Genomic DNA, 16,231 nt, shown 5'->3' with positions numbered 1-16,231 from the left:
GTTTTGAGGATGATTTAAGAGAAAACTTAAAAGCGACATCACTCCCCCTGGGAGAAGTTGGCAGAGCAGGAGCCAGAGGTTGGGAGAAAGAGTGTGAAAATCCCTTGGGTGGGTTCAGACAGGCTTTTACATGCTGTAGTTTTAAAAAATACCTGCCTCGCAGGAATCAAGGCACAACCATTTGCAAAGTGCCCATCAGAGGAGGCAGTGCGGCCAGTGGCTGACCTGCTCTCTGGTCCCCCTTCTAGCTTTCTAAGAAAACCCCAGAGGTCGAAGCAATGGAAAAGAGCCCAGCCAGGATTCCTGACCTCCTGGCTGCCTTGGAATCCAGGGCCACGTGACACCATTCTTGCCAACGGGATGTGAGCAGAAGTCAGCTGGAGGTTTCCTAGCCAGCTTTTGCTTTCTCAGGACAGGCAGTACTGCCTCCTCCTGGGCTCTTTTCTTCTTCTTGGAGTTTGGGTAAAAGGCTGGAGGTGCAGCAGCCATCTTGGGCCGTGAGGATGAGACTCCGTCCTCAGGATGTTGGGGTCAGACGCATGTGGACATTGAGGGCATGCTGTTCCCACCTTGTTAGTGGGGAAAATTAGATCCTCTGGGTTAAGCCTCTGTAGGGAGTTTCAGACTCCTCCTGATTGATGCATGCAGTGCTTGACATAGAGTAGATTCTCAATCAAAGCTGAAGCCACTCTTACCCCTTTCCAGGCCAGTTGAGGCCCAGAGAAAGGAAGTCACATGCAGTAACAAGTCCGGTGCCCCCTGCTTGAAATAGGACCTGGGGTCCTGTGTCCAGGGTTCTGGAACTTTGAGGGTATGAATATGGGTTCGGGAGCCCTTTTCCTGATTCTCTCTCTCTCTCTCTTTTTTTTGTCTTTTGTAGGGCTGCACCTGTGGCATATGGGGGTTCCCAGGTTAGGGGTCAAATCCGAGCTACAGCAGCCAGCCTACACCACAACCGCAGCAATGTGGGATCCGAGCCGGATCCTTAACCCACTGATCGAGGCCAGGGATCGAACCCGCAACTTCATGGTTCCTAGTTGGATTCATTAACCACTGAGCCACAATGGGAACTCCTCCTGATTCTCTTAACGAGTGTCACTGAGCAGTGGTTCTGTGGTATAAAGTCACTGTAAATACGGACTGAGTGGATACCGAACCACTGGTCCTGGAAGCCTCTGATGACAGCAATTTCATCTCCCATCAATACACGACCTTGTTTGAAGTGTGTTTCTGTTTAAAGACACTTTAACATATTCCCCTCTGTTGATGTTAGCACGGAACCCATGGCCAATCGGTGCTGTCACGTGTGCCTGGAGGTCTGCTGATGTGTATTTCTCCCCAAAGCACCTCACAGCCTCCCTGCGCTCAGCCCCTCGGCCCCATGCTTGGCAGGGGGTGCTTTTAAACAGCGACGTTAGCAGCAAAAAGGACAAAAATGCAGAAACTGGGCAGCAGGTAGACCATGAAAAGGATGCCGTTGCCGCTTAAGAACCAGAACCAGAAGGCAGAGCCTTGCGTTGCTGGACCTCGGCTGGCAGCGTGTGCGGCTGGCGGCTCAGATGTTTCGTCACACACCACACGTCTGCACACACCTGCATGGGTCTGTGAAAGGACTGCTCTGGTTGAGCACCGAGGGGAGGAATTGAAGCGAGTAGGTGAATGCGCGATCGCGGGATCCGTGGATAAGGAGGATGGGCTGTACCTACCAAACGGGACCTCAGCGGGGAAGAGGAAGGAGGGGCATCTTGGAGCCCAACCCTGGACAGGGAGGTCATCAGAGGCCTTTCCGAGAGGGAGGAATTAAGCTGAAACTTGAAGATGGAGGAGAAGGTCGAGAAAGCTGTGCAGGGTTCAGTGGTGTCTTTTCCCAAGGTCAAGTTCAGAGCAGACATTGTTTCCCTCAGCATCACCTTGGAGCAGTGGGATTTATCTCTGTCTTTTTTATTTTGAGCTGCCACATGGCCAGTCTTTTCTCTTTTTGTAGCTTCTTTTATTTTTAGATTTTTTGCAAATATCTTTTTTCTTCCCTCTCTTATCATCTAACATAAGGTAACTTAAAAATGGTTAACCTTAGTTTTCCTACTGTGGCACAGTGGTTTAATGATCCAGCTTGTCTCCGAGGTGGCATGGGTTCGACCCCAGCCTGACACAGGGGTTAAAGATCCAGCATTGCTGCAGTGGTGGTGTAGGTTGCAGATACAGCTCCAATTTGACCCCTGGCTTGGGGAACTTGCATGTGCTGAGGGGTGGCTGAAAAGGAAAAAAAAAAAATAACCTAAGATATTTGTTTTTTTATTTACTTATTTATTTCGGCTGCACCCAGGGCATATGGAAATTCTGAGGCCAGGGATTGAACTTGTGCTACAGCAGTGACGATGCCTGATCCTTAACCACGAAGGCACCAGGGAACTCCGGTAGCTTCTTGTATTTTTATTTTTAATTTATTTTTTGCTTTTTAGGGATGCACTGGCGGCATATGGAGGTTCCCAGTCTAGGGGTCCAGTTGGAACTACCTCTGCCGGCCTACGCCACAGCTACAGACCAGATCCAAGCTGTGTCTTTGACCCACGGATCCCTTAACCCACTAAGCGAGGCCAGGGATTGAACCCGCATCCTCATGAATCCTAGTCGGGTTTGTTTACCACTGAGTCATGATGGGAACCTCTGTAGCTTCTTTCAAATTGTTTACTTTTCTTCTCATTTTATTTGCTCCTCGTTGACCACTTTGAAACTTATATATTCAGTGTCTAGTCACATAGTGGTGACCCTGGAGGCTTTTCCAGGTGTAGCCACCTTGGATGTGTTTAAGTTAATCAACATTCTATACTCCTGCCAAATGAAACAAGACCTCAGAATATATCACCTCTCTTTTGACTCACCTGTGGAGGTGCCATGTATTTTGTTTCCAATTTTAACGTTCCGGATTAGACCTGGTTTTTCTTGTTTAGGTCACCAGTGTCTGCTTAGATTTACCCAAATAGTCCCCGTGCCCTTTGCTCATGGTTTTATCTTGCATTTTGAATCTTCCTCCAGCAATTATTTCCCTTTGGCCTGAAACATACCCCATTGGGATTGTCTTCATCAGCAGCCTATTAGGGGCAGGCATGTACATTTTTATTTGTCTGAAAATAAATTGGTCAGCCTTGTGTTTTACAGTGTGTACATTTTGTGTGTTGTTAAGCTGGGGCTGCCCCGAGGCTGTGACAGTTACTCTGTACTGTTGTCTGAAAGTTTTATGTTTTTACCCTCACATTGACTCTTTAATCCAGCTGGAGCTGATTTTCGTGCGCGGTGTGAGGTGTGAGGTAGGGGTCTGTTGTGGTCATCGGTGTTCTCCAGCTAATATTCAGGGGGATAAATATTTCAGGCACCTGGTGGGACTGCAGGTCCCCCCTCCCCTGAGATCTGTAGCAGGTATCTATGCTGTGTAACAAATCACACCTGCACTATGGCTCAAGGCTCCTGCTTACAAACTCACCGTTCTTTTAGGCAGGAGTCCAGGTGGGTCTGGGTGAGTTCTCTGCTCAGGTCCTCATAAGACACCAGGGATCTGGTCTCACTTGGAGGCTCTGGGGAGGAATATACTTCCAAGCTTGCATGGTTGTTGACAGAATTCAGTTCCTTGCAGCTGGAGCACTGTGTTTTTCCTGTACCCTTGCTGGACGGTCAGTGGGGGTGGGGGGCAGTGCTATTTTTCTCAGCCCCTTTCTCAGGTCCTAGCCATGTGCCCCTCCTCCTTCACAACATGGCAGCTCACGTCTTCAAAGCCAGCAGGAGCCTCTCACTTCTCTATGCTATGGCAGTCTTGGGCGGCAGAAGCTGCCTAACTGCGGGAGGGACTGTTCCATCAAATTAGTGTTGGTCATGGACAGGTAATTTGCTTTGGTTGATAATGTGTATGGAGTGGGGCACCTGTCCCATCACACACCACTTCCCAAGAGAAGATTTAAGAGCTTGTCATGTGACTTGTCATGTAATTTCCTCCATCGCCTCTGTAATTGGGGAAAACGGATAGCCTTATGTCTTCTTTTCTCATCTTTATGCATTTAACCTGTTTGCCTCACTGTTCCAGGGAGGGCCCTTAGTACAATGGATAACTTTGACCACATTACATTGAGAACTTAACATTCATCTAAACACCATAAAAGGCACGAAAAGACAAACTGCAAACTAAGAGGAGATATTGCAACACATAGAATTGACAAAGCATTAGCAAGAAGGCAAGGAATGTTTTTTTTTTTTTTAAAAACTGTCTTTTTCTTTTTCATTTTTGACTGCCCCATGGCATATTGAGTTCCTGGGCCAGGGATCAGATCCAAGTTGCAGTTGCAGTCTAAGCTGCAGCTGCAGCAATGCCAGGTCCTTAACCCACTGTGCTGGGCTGGGGATCAAACCTGTGTCCCAGTGCTCCTAAGATGCTGCTGTTTTTGTTGTGCCACAGCGAGAAATCTGAAAGGAATGTCTTAATATAGGTTTTATTATGATGTAGGGATGGCAAGGGCAATAGACCAGGAGATGACTGTTTTTGGAAAGAGTTACAGACCCCCAGAGAGGGTAGATACCACACCAGGAGGGCCACATGGGGAAGTACCAGTGCTGGTTGTGGAGAGGTGGGGAGACCATGGACAAGAACCTCACTGTGGGCTCCGTGGAAGAAACAGGTGAAGCAGGGGAAGCTGGCTGAAGATCAGGTAAGGGTATATCATTTTCCCTCCCTAGGAATTAGCTAACCCTGAGAGTAGCAGTCCCTTCAGGGCTGGGAAAGCCCCAGATGTCAAGCATTAGAATACAAAAAAAGAGAGTCATGGTTAATACAATGAAGTATGCCAAAAAAACATCAATAAGAACAAGAAACCACCCAGTAGACAAAAGACTCAACTGAAACTTCATAGAAGAGGAAATCCCATATGAGAAATAAAAACAAAGATGCAAATTAAAGCTACAGTAAGATACCATGCCTCATTCATCAGATGGGCAAACATTAAACAAGCTGCTTCTGGGGGTGGAACTTGGTGCCCCCAGTTTGGAAAACAAATTGGCATTTTTCTCATGAAGTTTAGGATTTTTCCCCCCTTTAACCAAGATAGTGTTCATACACTCATAGATAATGTTCCCCAAAGAAAGCCCTGGTGTACATCTTTATTTATATGTTTTTGGCCAAATATCCACTTTTACATCACCATTTTACTCCAGCACCGTGAAGACGTGATTCTGTCATATTTTGCTTCCTCACTGTTTTTGAGAAGTCACCTGTGGGGCTCACTGTCTTGTCAATCCCACCTTGTCTCCCCAGTGGCTTCTAAAACATTCACTTCTGTAATAATCATTCCTTATGTCCTATAATTGATGATTTGAATTCTTGTAACCATGAACCCAACTCACGGCCAAAGTTGTTTACATTCACCCAACCCCGTGTTTTCACATGTGTGTGAAAGTCACATTACAAACCCTCCACAAAGCCCAATATCTGTGTTTCGCTTCCTACCCAACAGGGAAAACCCCACCTAACTTCCTGTCTGTGCAGTAAGGAAGGCTGTCACCAAAGCTTTCTCCTGACCAATCCTGGTGCTTCCCCATGTGGCCCTGCCTGGTGTGATGGTCCTTCTCCTCTCAGCAAACTACAAATAATACATTCTTCTTTTGAGGCAGTAGTCTCTGTGTTTGCCATCTTAACATACCTGATTAAAATAAAATCCAGGTACACTTTAATTCACTTTCCTACATTGGATTTTTTGGGATGCCTGAATCTGTGGATCAATGTCTTTCATCAGCTCCAAAATTTCTTAGCTCTTTTCCTTTCAGATATAGTCTTTTTTCTTGCCTCTCCTTCTATGGCCTTGCATTTCATCTCCCACTTTCTTCCTCAGCTATCATGGGGCAGACCAAGCAGAGTGAAGAGACCAGTGAGCAGGGAGAGAGAAGAGGTGGAAGAAGCTGGACACAGAGATGCCTTGTCTTGGAGGCTGTGTGGCTTCAGGTAGAGGCGAGACCCAGGCACTGTGCTTCCTGACAGAGTTCCAGCCCATCTTCCATGAGCTAGCCCATGACCTGATAATATACCTGAGCTAGCCCATGGCTGGGGGACATGCCTGAGCTAGCTTGAGCAGCCTCCTGTCCCTAGCTGTCACCCACTGGTGACAACAGAGACTCAGAGGTGTGTGGACAAGAGCCCCTGGGGTGGTGGTGAGAGTGTGATATTTCTGGGGTGACAGGACATCCTCCCCAAGATCACACATTGGGTGGCACTGGGGCACTTTCCTGTGGCTCCTTCCCACTTCAAGAGCCCACGGGTGTCACCGAGTCCCCACACCTGCCACTGTTCTTAGGGCCACACACACTCCAAAAATCATTTTGCGTGTGTGCGGCAGGCCTTCCAGTGGTCTTCCAATCTTTCCTTTTTTTATTTAGAAATTGAGGGAGGGAGTCTAGGCCAGGTCATGCTTGGAAACGGCTGAGATTTTTTTTACCCCCTCTTCTCAGTGCATTTCTTTTACCTAAAAAAATGTAATACATTAGGTCATCTCCACCCTCCCACCCCACCCCCTTTGATTTCTGGGAAAATCGTCACCTTGTGTATTTCCCAAGCACCTTGACATTGCATCTCAGGCGGATCACTTCCTGCCACTTCCTCTCAGAATGCCTGCTGGTTTTCTCTCTTTCACATGCCTTCGTGCTGCAAAGCAAATCCCTCCTGCTCCCTCTGTCCCTCCACCCCCCTCTCTGTGAAAAAGAAAAAGGGTCTTTGGGGCAACCCAGCTATACCCCCAGCGCCTTCAAAGGTGCCTCCCCTGAGGCGGCACCAACCTCTGCCTTTTAACTCTTTCAAAAGCATTTGTTGGCGTGTGAAAGCTGTCTGGGTTCATTGATTTAAAAAAAAAGGGGGGGGATTGTTTTTAGGGCTGTTGAATGTATTAATGAGTTGTACCAGGGCACCGTCAGCATTTGCAAAGGGCTGGGGTTCCCTTTCACCTACTTTGTTGCCTTAAAAGATGAAATGATGTTTGGGTAGCGGAGCCCCCCTCCCCGCCACGGTCGCCAGAACACACTTCCCTGAGGAGCGGGCAGGCAGGACGCGCCTCTTCTCTTTGGCCCCCGCGTCTGAAGTCCCTTCTTCAGACCCAAGTAAGTCACATGTGCTTCCGGGGCTCGGCGACAGCTTGCTCGCCTCCTCCGCGAGACATGAATGGTGTCTGCCGACGTGGTCGCAGAAGCACAATTTCATCCATGCTCAGGGCTCACATCACGCAGGCACATATTTGTAGCCCCACGAGCTACGAGGAGCCCTCACTTTGTCCCTTCCCGCCGGGGACTCTCCGCCCGAGGTGAGAAAAATGCAGCGAGGTTATTAAGAATTCTGACAAGGTAGGCTGAATAAATTGTGTTTTCTTTGTGAGCCTTAATCCGGTGTTGTACTGGCTTCTCGGACATGGCTAATTTATTTGGAATCTCATTCTCTTCCTGACAGCGCCCTTGACTAGCTGTTTGATCGCCCCGCGCGAAGTTACACACCAGCTTTCAACTGCGGTGAGGACAGTGGCGCGATTTTTCTCAAGTGCATTCTCCCGGCTTTATGCTCACGGCGGCTGGGGCTGGCCCTTGTTCGGCAGAAGCCCCGGTCTGCGCAGGGGTCTCCTTCAATGAGGAAGCTTTCCACTTCCCCCCACTCGTTGCACTGTGTGGGATTTTAATCTGCTTTTGTCGCCCTGGAAGAAAGAAAATTAATTTTCGCCCGTCTGCAAGGAGGGAGCGTTTCAGCGGAGACTCGGTTTGAGAGGCTTGTTCTGCTGATTTCAGAGACCAGCGCCAGCTGAGTTTTAAGATGCGATGTTCTCAGGGGAAGAAATAAATCAACCACAAACCTTTTAGGGCGTTAACCCCAGGGTCTCCATCAAGCTTAAGGCCTGTGGCATCGTATGCTCCATCTTCGTGGAGTTGACATTCACTCTCTAAATCACACATTTATGCATTTATGCAGTGTTTGCTTGTTGTTTGTTTTGTTTTATGATAGCAAATGTGTCGTGCTTTTGCCAAGAGAAAAAATGAATGATGATTTTCAATAAGACTCCACCACTTCTGAGAGACTCCTGCTCAGCCCTGTCGTGGCTGGTGGTTTGCTGATTTGGGCAGAATCCGGCCTAACGAAAACACGGGCTTCCTTGAATCTGGCCTCTTGACGTGGACCCGTGAAGACACGCCTACTGAGTGCATCTAGATGCAGGAACGGTGCTCAGCCTCGGCTGTGGCGAGAGCTCACCTTCTAGAAACACAGACGAGACTGTTAGGATGTCAGGTCCCTGATGAAAGAAAAAAGCAAAACTAACGGACCAAACACCAGGGTGAGATGCTGGGTGGCAGGTGGCTGTGACAGTCAAGTGCACTGGGCCCTGCCTTTGAGCTGGGGAAGCCCTCTGGGTCCCTAGGCTTTTAGCTCCCACCCAGTGTGGCTCCCCCTCCCCAGTCTTCCTGAGAACATGTGAAGGGTCTACAGTCCCCTTTCACGGATGCAGAAGCTGAGGCCCAGAGCGCTGCTGGGACACCGGGGAGATGCAGCTGTGAACCGGAGATGGGCACCTGCCACCTGCCTCTACACGGACCGAATCCTGAGCCGCTGTAGCCCGCCACCCCTCAGCATCGGCGGGGGAGACCAGGAGGGAGGGCTCTGAGCTCTGGGAAAATGAGCAGAACAGAACTTCAGACAGATAGTGTCAGGAGAAGATTTTATGAGCCCAATTCTTGCATCTCCTCGATTCTAGAAAAGCAGTGAAAGCCTTCATGGTGAGGCCTGCCCCTCGTGACGAGCGGTAACCTTCAGGAGACCAGCAGCAAACATCTGTAAAGTGGGTGCTTGGGTGCACGAACCTCCCCCCTCACCAAAATCACGTCTATACGGACCTTCCCGCCACCTCTTGGGGATGTTTCTCAGAACTCTCTGAAATGCTGCCTCCTGGCTCTAGTCCTCATTTTGCCCCCATTAAAACTTAACCCTCAACTTTTAAGTTGTGCACATTTTTTTAAAGCTAACAGCTTGTTTAGGGCAAGCAGCTTGGGTGGGGTCCTTGGGGCTCGTTCCAGGGCTGTGACCCCCCCCCACCCCACCCCGTGAGTCCTGGGTGGAGACACGGCTTTGACTTCACCCACGGGAAGGGGCATCTTCTTAGGGGGCAGTGAGGGAGGGTCGCTGGGGCTGCTCCACGCCTGGGCTTTGGGTGGAGGAAGATTCTCTGCCCTTTGAGATCCTGAAAATAACCCGGGTCCCCCTGTCTGTCCTTAGTGACCGGAGGTGGGAGCCACTACCATGAGTTGCGTTCCGGGCAGGCGATTGAAGAGGTGGTGCCTCCTGGGGAAACGGGGGGGGAGGAGTGAGGTGGGGGAAGGGCGGGAAGAAGGAGGAGGAAGCCAAGAAGAGGCATGACCTTGGGTATGGTCCCAAGCTCACTGTCATCTCGAAGGGCACTCTGGGGGCTGCGTGACTTTTGACTTTGTCCTGGCCTATGGCGGGAGGCTGGGCTTTCATCCCGCCACTATCAGTCCTTGGTGAAGGGCCACCTGGGGGCTGTAAATCCTGGGTACTCGGGCTTTCTGCCCCATGGTGGCTCCTGGAGAAGAATTGTGTCAGGGACAAAGGGACATGGGAGCAGGACACAGATGAAAGGGTCCCAGGGACTGGGGTGGAGCCCCGCCTGTGCCCCACATTCACCATCAACACTAATAATCACCGGCTGATGTGGCGCATTTGCTCCCTGTGAGTGGGGAGCCCCGGCGCCCACGACACAGGGGCCGTGGGTGCTGTGTGTATCATCACGCCATCAGTCCCCCTCCCGGGTGATAGCCACCTTGTCCATCTAAGGCCGCCACACCTGCGTCAGGTAGGACTCTCCCAGAAGAAGGCAGCCCTGGGCCAGCCCTGGTCCAGGGCGGGGTTATCTGCTTCCATCCTTCAAGGACGCGCTGACCTCAGCCTCCTCGATTCCAGGGGCCTGGGGACGTCTGAGCAGGAAGGGGGAGGCCTCCGTGACCCCAGAGTCTCCGTGGGTGGATGGCACGTGACGGGGACGATGTTGACTTTGTCTCGGATTGTGTGCTCGCAAACAGAGACGTTTATCCAAGGCCACCTTGTCCCTGCTGCTGGGTTGGGGCAGTGGGGCGGGAGGCTGGGGACCGGCTCTGCAGGTGCTCCTGCCTCTGGCTGCCCCGTGGACGGCCCACCCCGAGACAGCGACCTCCAGGTAAGCAGAACTGAGGTGTCAGCCTCTTCTCCCTCCCAAGCTCAGCTGCTCTCCCCTGCCCCCCGCCTCCCACCTGCGGGTCGGCTGTGCGGGAGTTGGGGACCCCACTGGGGATGGACTTTCTACAACATCCCGGAAGCCCTAGCGAGTCACTGCGTCCCAGGGATGCTCTGCGTGATCACTGACTCCAGGTCTGGCTCCTGACCTAAACCCCACGTGTATTAGAAGCGGTCATTGACCCTCTGCACGGGGCAAATAAACCCAGAGCTAAATGCTGCTCCAGAGTCTATTCTGCAAACAGCCCAGACGCCAGGCCAGGGCCACCAGTGGCGACTGACTCTGTGCACCGAGGCGGCAAGGGTCGCTTGCCGTCCAGAGGGCACACCAGGGGTGCATGGGTGAGGGGTGCCGGGGGGGGCGCCTCGTGGGTCTGGCCCTCGGCGCCCGTCCACACACATTCGTTGGATCATCCTTGTGAAGCCACGAGTGGACGCCGTCATCCCGCCCCACTGCCGGTCTTAAGCGGGGCTCCCATCAAGGCCTTTGCCTCACTCCTTAGACAGATCCTTCTGGAAAGACTGAGGGGGAGCATATTTTCATTTTGTAGATTACAAAGAAATTCGGCAACTGGCTTCAGGTGGCCCTGGCAGCCCCTTCACTTTCTCCTTGGCTCCGTGTGGGGGGTGGGCTTTTCCTGCTGAGCACGTGGCTGGACTCCCGGGACCAGCATCAGGGGCCTGGACCCCTGACCTCCAACCCTACGTGACTGGGGGGGGTGGGGGTGGTGGAAGGGCCTGGGCTACGGGAAACGTGGCTGTGAAGAGCCGGACGTGACTTTGCGGGTGGCCAGAGTCTGCAGGGCTGGTGGCCCTGGTGTGTGTACACACGTGGGTGCACCCGCATGTGTGTGCCATGCACTGGCGTGTACACGTGTACATGTGTGTGCACGGATGTGTGTGTGTACACGCGTGTTCTTGTGTGTGTGTGGCAGGCAGAGAAAGGCGGGCAGATGCTATGATTTCAGAACGTTCAGGGGACATTTCTTGGGAGAGGAAGGCAGGCAGCCGTGCCACACGCAGGCACCAAGCTGGTCCCCTGTGGATACTGTCCTTTAGTCCCCACTGCTGCCCTTCAGAGCAGATATGCCACTTGCCTCCCTTTCCAATAAGGTTTGTGGCCCCGAGGAGGAGCAGTTTGCCGGGTCGCTCAAGAGCCTGGAGGGACCTGGCTTGGGCCCAGAGGCACCTAAGGAGGTAAGAAGATGCTGGCAGCACTGAGCTGTCCAGCCTGGGCCGCGGGGGTGGGCGAGGCCTCTTGGTGGGCTGGCGGGGTGGGGGGGCGCCCTGGGGGGCAGTGGTGGCCTGGCTGATTAAGCAGGTTCCCCTCCCGGGCCGCCTGTGAGGACCCCCGCGCTGACCCCGTGCTGCGCGCGGGCCTTGGAGATGCTGGCGGCCCATGTGCTCATTGAGCGGCGCCGGGTCGCCGCTGGGCTCGGAGCGCTCTGATCTCACCTTCTCTCGCCTCTCCTCCCCTTTCAGCCGCACAGCTCCCGCCCGCCCGCCCGCCCGCGGGGCTCGCGGCCCCTCCCGTCGGGGCTGCTGCCGCCGCGGCTGCTGCTGCAGGGGCCGCGGCCGCTGGACAGCGCCGGCCTCCAGAAGTGATAGCTAATTGGGCAGAGAAAGGGCCCGATTGTCTGGCGGGGCCGGAAGAGCGGGCGTGGGCGGCTGAAAGCGCCGGGAGAAGGTGGCCCGCTTCGCCCAGCAGCTGCCGCCGGAGACGTTTGGAGATTACGTCAGCGCTGGCGGCGGGGGAGCCTCCCCCCACCCGGGCCCTGACAATGCGGCCCTTGTCGGCCCCGAGAGCCGCGCGCTCGGGATGAATGGCGCGGGGCCTCTTCTCCAAGGAGGCTGCTCGCGTCCCCGGTCTGTCTTCTCCTGCCAGGGGGGCCCTGGGTTGGGGCGTGGAGGGAACAGGGTCGGTCCCTTAGAGTGGCGGCCGCGGGCCTCGGAGACACCCCCCCCCCTCCACGGCTGGACTGAGCTGGCGGCCCCGGCTCCTGGACGCCTGGCTGGCACTTGGCACAGCCGGCCTGGAACCCGTGCCGGGACCTGGCTGTAGACCGTCTGCGCCCGGGGGCTGCCCGCCCTGGGCATGGCATCCTGGTTTGGGGAAGGCACGGGCCCCGACCCGCTCATGGTCCTGCTGGTCATCATCCTGCTGGCCCGCTTCATTCTGTGGTCCTGCCTGGGGACCTACATCGATTACAGGCTGGCCCGGCGGCAGCGGCCCGGCAAACCCAAGGAGGACTAGGGCCTCCGCCGACTGGTGGCCTCCAGCTTTAGGCACCAAAGGGCCTTCCCTCCAGGAGGGCGCTGTCCCAGAGCTGTCCCGTCCTGGGGAGCTGTGGGGAGGGGGGCGCAGGGCGGGGAGACACCGCTACCTCCCACCCACAGGGCAGAGGTGGACCAGCCCCACCTGGACGGAGCAAGGATGTCCTGGTCACATCCCCTGACCCGTGTTGGGGGGATGGAGGGGCCCCCTGCCTGCCCGTCCATCAGGTTCTGGGGTCCCCCATCCGTGTGCGTGATCCTGGGGATGGGTCTTCCTTTAAGACATTCTCTGCTTCCGATTCTTTATAAATGTGTGGGCAGGAAGAGGAGGGGGTGGATGCGCCAAAGGGGTCGGGAGGGGGAGGGCACAGGGTAGCCAACCCTGCCACCAAAAGCCACCCCCGACGCAGTCTCCAGCAGGCGTGAGAGTGAGCCCAGACGGCGCCTTGGTTTCCCCGGAGCAGTCCCCTGGGAGGGTCTCAGCATAACCTGTGACTCTGAGTTCAAGTCCAGCTCCAGCTGACCACAGGCAGACGCTTTCCCCAGCTCTTAAATGGGCCCCCTAGTCCCCGCCCTCCTCCTTCAGAAGGTTCCCGGGAAGGTCCTCCAGCTTCAAGACACTGTGGAAAGTAACATCGTGTCTTTTCTGTCAAAGGAAATCTTGGTGATGCCATTTTGCTCTGGTTTCAGCTGAAACGCCCGCCTGCGACCCCCTCCTCCTTCCCTCTTCTCCCAGGAACAAGTTGTTTCAAAGGAGCCACCCGAGAAGAATGTGCGCCCTGACCTGACCCACGGGAAGGGGACAGGTCCATCCCCTGCGTTAGGGGTCAAGAGGGAGGGTCTTTTCTTCTGTGCTTTTGAGCATGCGCGCCCTGCTGCAGAAGTAAAATGCCTTGTCGAGCTCTCCCCGGGTTCAGGCGTCTCAGTTTCCGACACGGACCATCTGAGCCGTGTCCCCAACAACATGAGGGCGATTTAGTGGGGAAGCCCCAGGACCTGGGCCCCTCTGTGCTGTTACGCGTGTGGCTGAGACACCCCTGAGAAGACGGACAGGCAGGCAAACTTGACCGGAGCCCAAGAATCCTGCGCCCCCTACGGCCACCTCCCGTCCAGCCTGCTGGTTCCCACCTGACCTCAGAAGCAGTGCTATAGCTCGGGGTTTCTGCACCTGGCGGCAGATTCGTATCATCTGGGAGATTTTGGCAACACGGCCAAGCCCCCCAGACTGAGAAGCGTCAGCTGACTGATTTCAAGACGCTCTTGGGAGACGGGGGCCTGGTGACGCTGGGAATTCCAAAAGGATTTGGGTCAGCGTGGAGTCTTAGGTGGCCATTAGGGGGCTGGAGTCGCTTGGGCCCCCATCGCTGGGAGCTGTCTGCCTTGCAGCATCCTGCAGCGGGGACCACAGGCGTGATACGCCCAGGCCTGGTGTGTGGCTGTCCTGTGGTTTCTGTTACTTGCAACTGATGAAATTACTCATCAGAGTTTGTCAAAATTACTCATCTTATAGTATAAGCTCTCTGCATCCAGATGTCAACCGCCTACAGCCTCCTGACACGTGCCTGACACGGTGCAGGCACTACTCCCTGTGGCTGAGTGGGTGAGAGGTGCGCCCGGCTCTACACAGCCAGCAGCTGCATATTCAGCTGCAAGTAACAGCTAGACAGATAGTCACTTGAACAAGAAAAGTTGTTTCTTTTTCTTTTTTTTTTTGCTCTTTAGGGCCACACCAGAGGCATATGGAAGTTCCTGGGCTATGGGTTGAATTGGCGCTGCAGCTGCCAGCCTGCACCACAGCCACAGCAAGGCCAAATCCAAGCCGTGTCTGTGACCTATGCCACAGCTCATGGTAATGCCAGATCCTTAACCCACTGACTGGGGCCAGGGATGGAACCCACATTCTCATGAATACTAGCTGGGTTTGTAAGCTGCTGAGCTACCATGGGAACTCTGAGAAATTTTTTCTTTTTATTCTCTTACATGCAGCAAGAAGGTCTGGGACTTTCCTGGTGGTACAGAGGGTCAAGGATCTGGCATTGTCACTGCTCTCACTTGGGCTGCAGCTGTGACACAGGTTCGATCCCTGAGCCGGGATCAAACTTCCCCATGTCACAGGTGTGGCTTAAAAAAAAGAGAAGTCTGAGCTGGCATCCCCAGTCTGTGGTATGGCAACTCCCTGATGACATCGGGGGTGTTCTGGGTAGTCAAGAATTAACCTACCCAAGGAGCATTCTGGCCTTTGCCCTTGGCTCCTGGGAAGGGATCTCCAGGCCCTCGAATGTTGTGCCTGATAAAAGTGTTTAACTGGACCTGGGGTCACCTCAGACAGTCTAAGGGTGTGACTTTTGATGGGAGCTTCGGGCCCGGCGGGGTCCGGCTGAAGGCCAGACGTGTGGGCGGGCCTGTGCAACTGGGGGCAGAAGCCAATGAAAACTGCAGACGGAGGCTCGGGGGCCATGCTGGTTGGCGGGGTTCGGAGGGTGTTGCTTGGAGGAGCTGGCCCCATCCTGGACTCCGTGGGGAAGGCGACCAAAGCTCCGTGGACGGAGCCTTCCTGGATTCTGCCCCAAGCACCTCTGCTCCTGGCTGATGTTAACTCTATTTTGCTGTAATAAATGGTAACCATGAGTATAATGGCTTTCAGTGAGTTTGGAGTCTTTCTGGCAAAAGATGGAGCCTGAGAACCGGGGGGCCCCCTCCCCGAACCTGCATTTGGAGTCAGAAGTGAGGGTGGGCTTGAGGACTGGCTCCGGCTTTTGCACCTTTCTTCGCTCCGACCTTGAAAACTGCAGAAGGTCCTCGGGAGAAAAGCCAGTCTGCCTCCACCTCTCCCCCCGCCATCTGACCCCTTCCCCCAAATGCGGTCCTGGTCTGGTGGTTTCTTGTGTCTGGTTTGGAGATTTCCTGCGTGCTTTCCAGGAAATACCAAGGCTTCTCCCGCCGTGCCCTCTTTGCCATAACTGGCAGCACAGGCCTCCGACTGTACTTCCAGTCCCGCATCAGTTTTTGTGAATTATTACTTATTTTCTATAAGGGACATGTATTTTTCAAAGAAAGAGATGAAATGGGTGCGTATGAAAAGCAAGGCAAGGGTGGGCCCCTGAGACAAGGGTCTGGGGGCTGCTCTGGGAGTGATGGTTTCCTAGTGTGTTTTGGGTGGGGGGGTGGCGAGGAGGGAAGCCGCACCTGGGGTGGGGGAGGCAGGGCCAAGGCGGTCAGGTCCCTCCCTCTGAGCACAAACTTCCTTCGGGCAGCGCCTGCTATGCGCCCAAGTCATCAAGAACTGGCCTCCCCCACCAAAGGGCCACCCAGCCTGGGAAGCAGCTAGTTTTTCTGTCCCCATAGATGGAAGCCACAGGGGCAGCCAGCGCCTCCCCCTGGAGGCCGGTGCAGCAGCATCAGGCAGCCAGCCCTACTCCGTGACCCGTCTGTGTGTGTGTGGTGGGAAGGGGGTAAGGGGCTGAGACCCCTTTGTCCCATGCTCTTTTCCCCCAGGTGGGACATGACAGGTGCCACCCTCTGCCCCGGCCGCCTCTTCTGTGAGTGTGTCCCTGGGGCCTGTGGGTGGGAGTGACCGCCTCCGGGTGCCGGCAGAGCAGCCAGCCCCTCTCCCCTCTCCCGGTGAGCCAGTGCGGGGCCCCAGCCAGCTCCCCGAGAGCAGCCCGCGGAGCCCCG

At 54.4% G+C, this 16,231-nt stretch overlaps 2 protein-coding genes across 2 annotated transcripts; both read left to right on the top strand.

The window, feature by feature from the left end:
- The first annotated feature begins 9,971 nt into the window (after window positions 1-9,971).
- On the top strand, window positions 9,972-15,194 carry LOC146405029 (uncharacterized). The gene is made up of 3 exons (XM_085009893.1): window positions 9,972-10,226; window positions 11,396-11,479; window positions 11,765-15,194. Exons 1-3 carry the CDS (start codon window positions 10,056-10,058, stop codon window positions 11,885-11,887), a joined length of 378 nt encoding a protein of 125 aa, XP_084866019.1. The 5' UTR covers window positions 9,972-10,055; the 3' UTR covers window positions 11,888-15,194.
- Window positions 12,378-12,536, top strand: SMIM38 (small integral membrane protein 38). The gene has a single exon (XM_085009894.1). The coding sequence runs from the start codon at window positions 12,378-12,380 to the stop codon at window positions 12,534-12,536; it is 159 nt and encodes a 52-aa protein (XP_084866020.1).
- Window positions 15,195-16,231: the final 1,037 nt, after the last annotated feature.

Source organism: Sus scrofa, chromosome 2 (genome assembly GCF_054392235.1).
Source record: "Sus scrofa isolate SSC_HxYL_T2T_F1_AM1 chromosome 2, Sscrofa_HxYL_maternal_Yorkshire_Landrace_v2.0, whole genome shotgun sequence".
NCBI classification, from domain to species: Eukaryota; Metazoa; Chordata; class Mammalia; order Artiodactyla; family Suidae; genus Sus; species Sus scrofa.
Note: the sequence above shows the minus strand (reverse complement) of the source record. Positions and strands in the feature narration are given on the sequence as shown.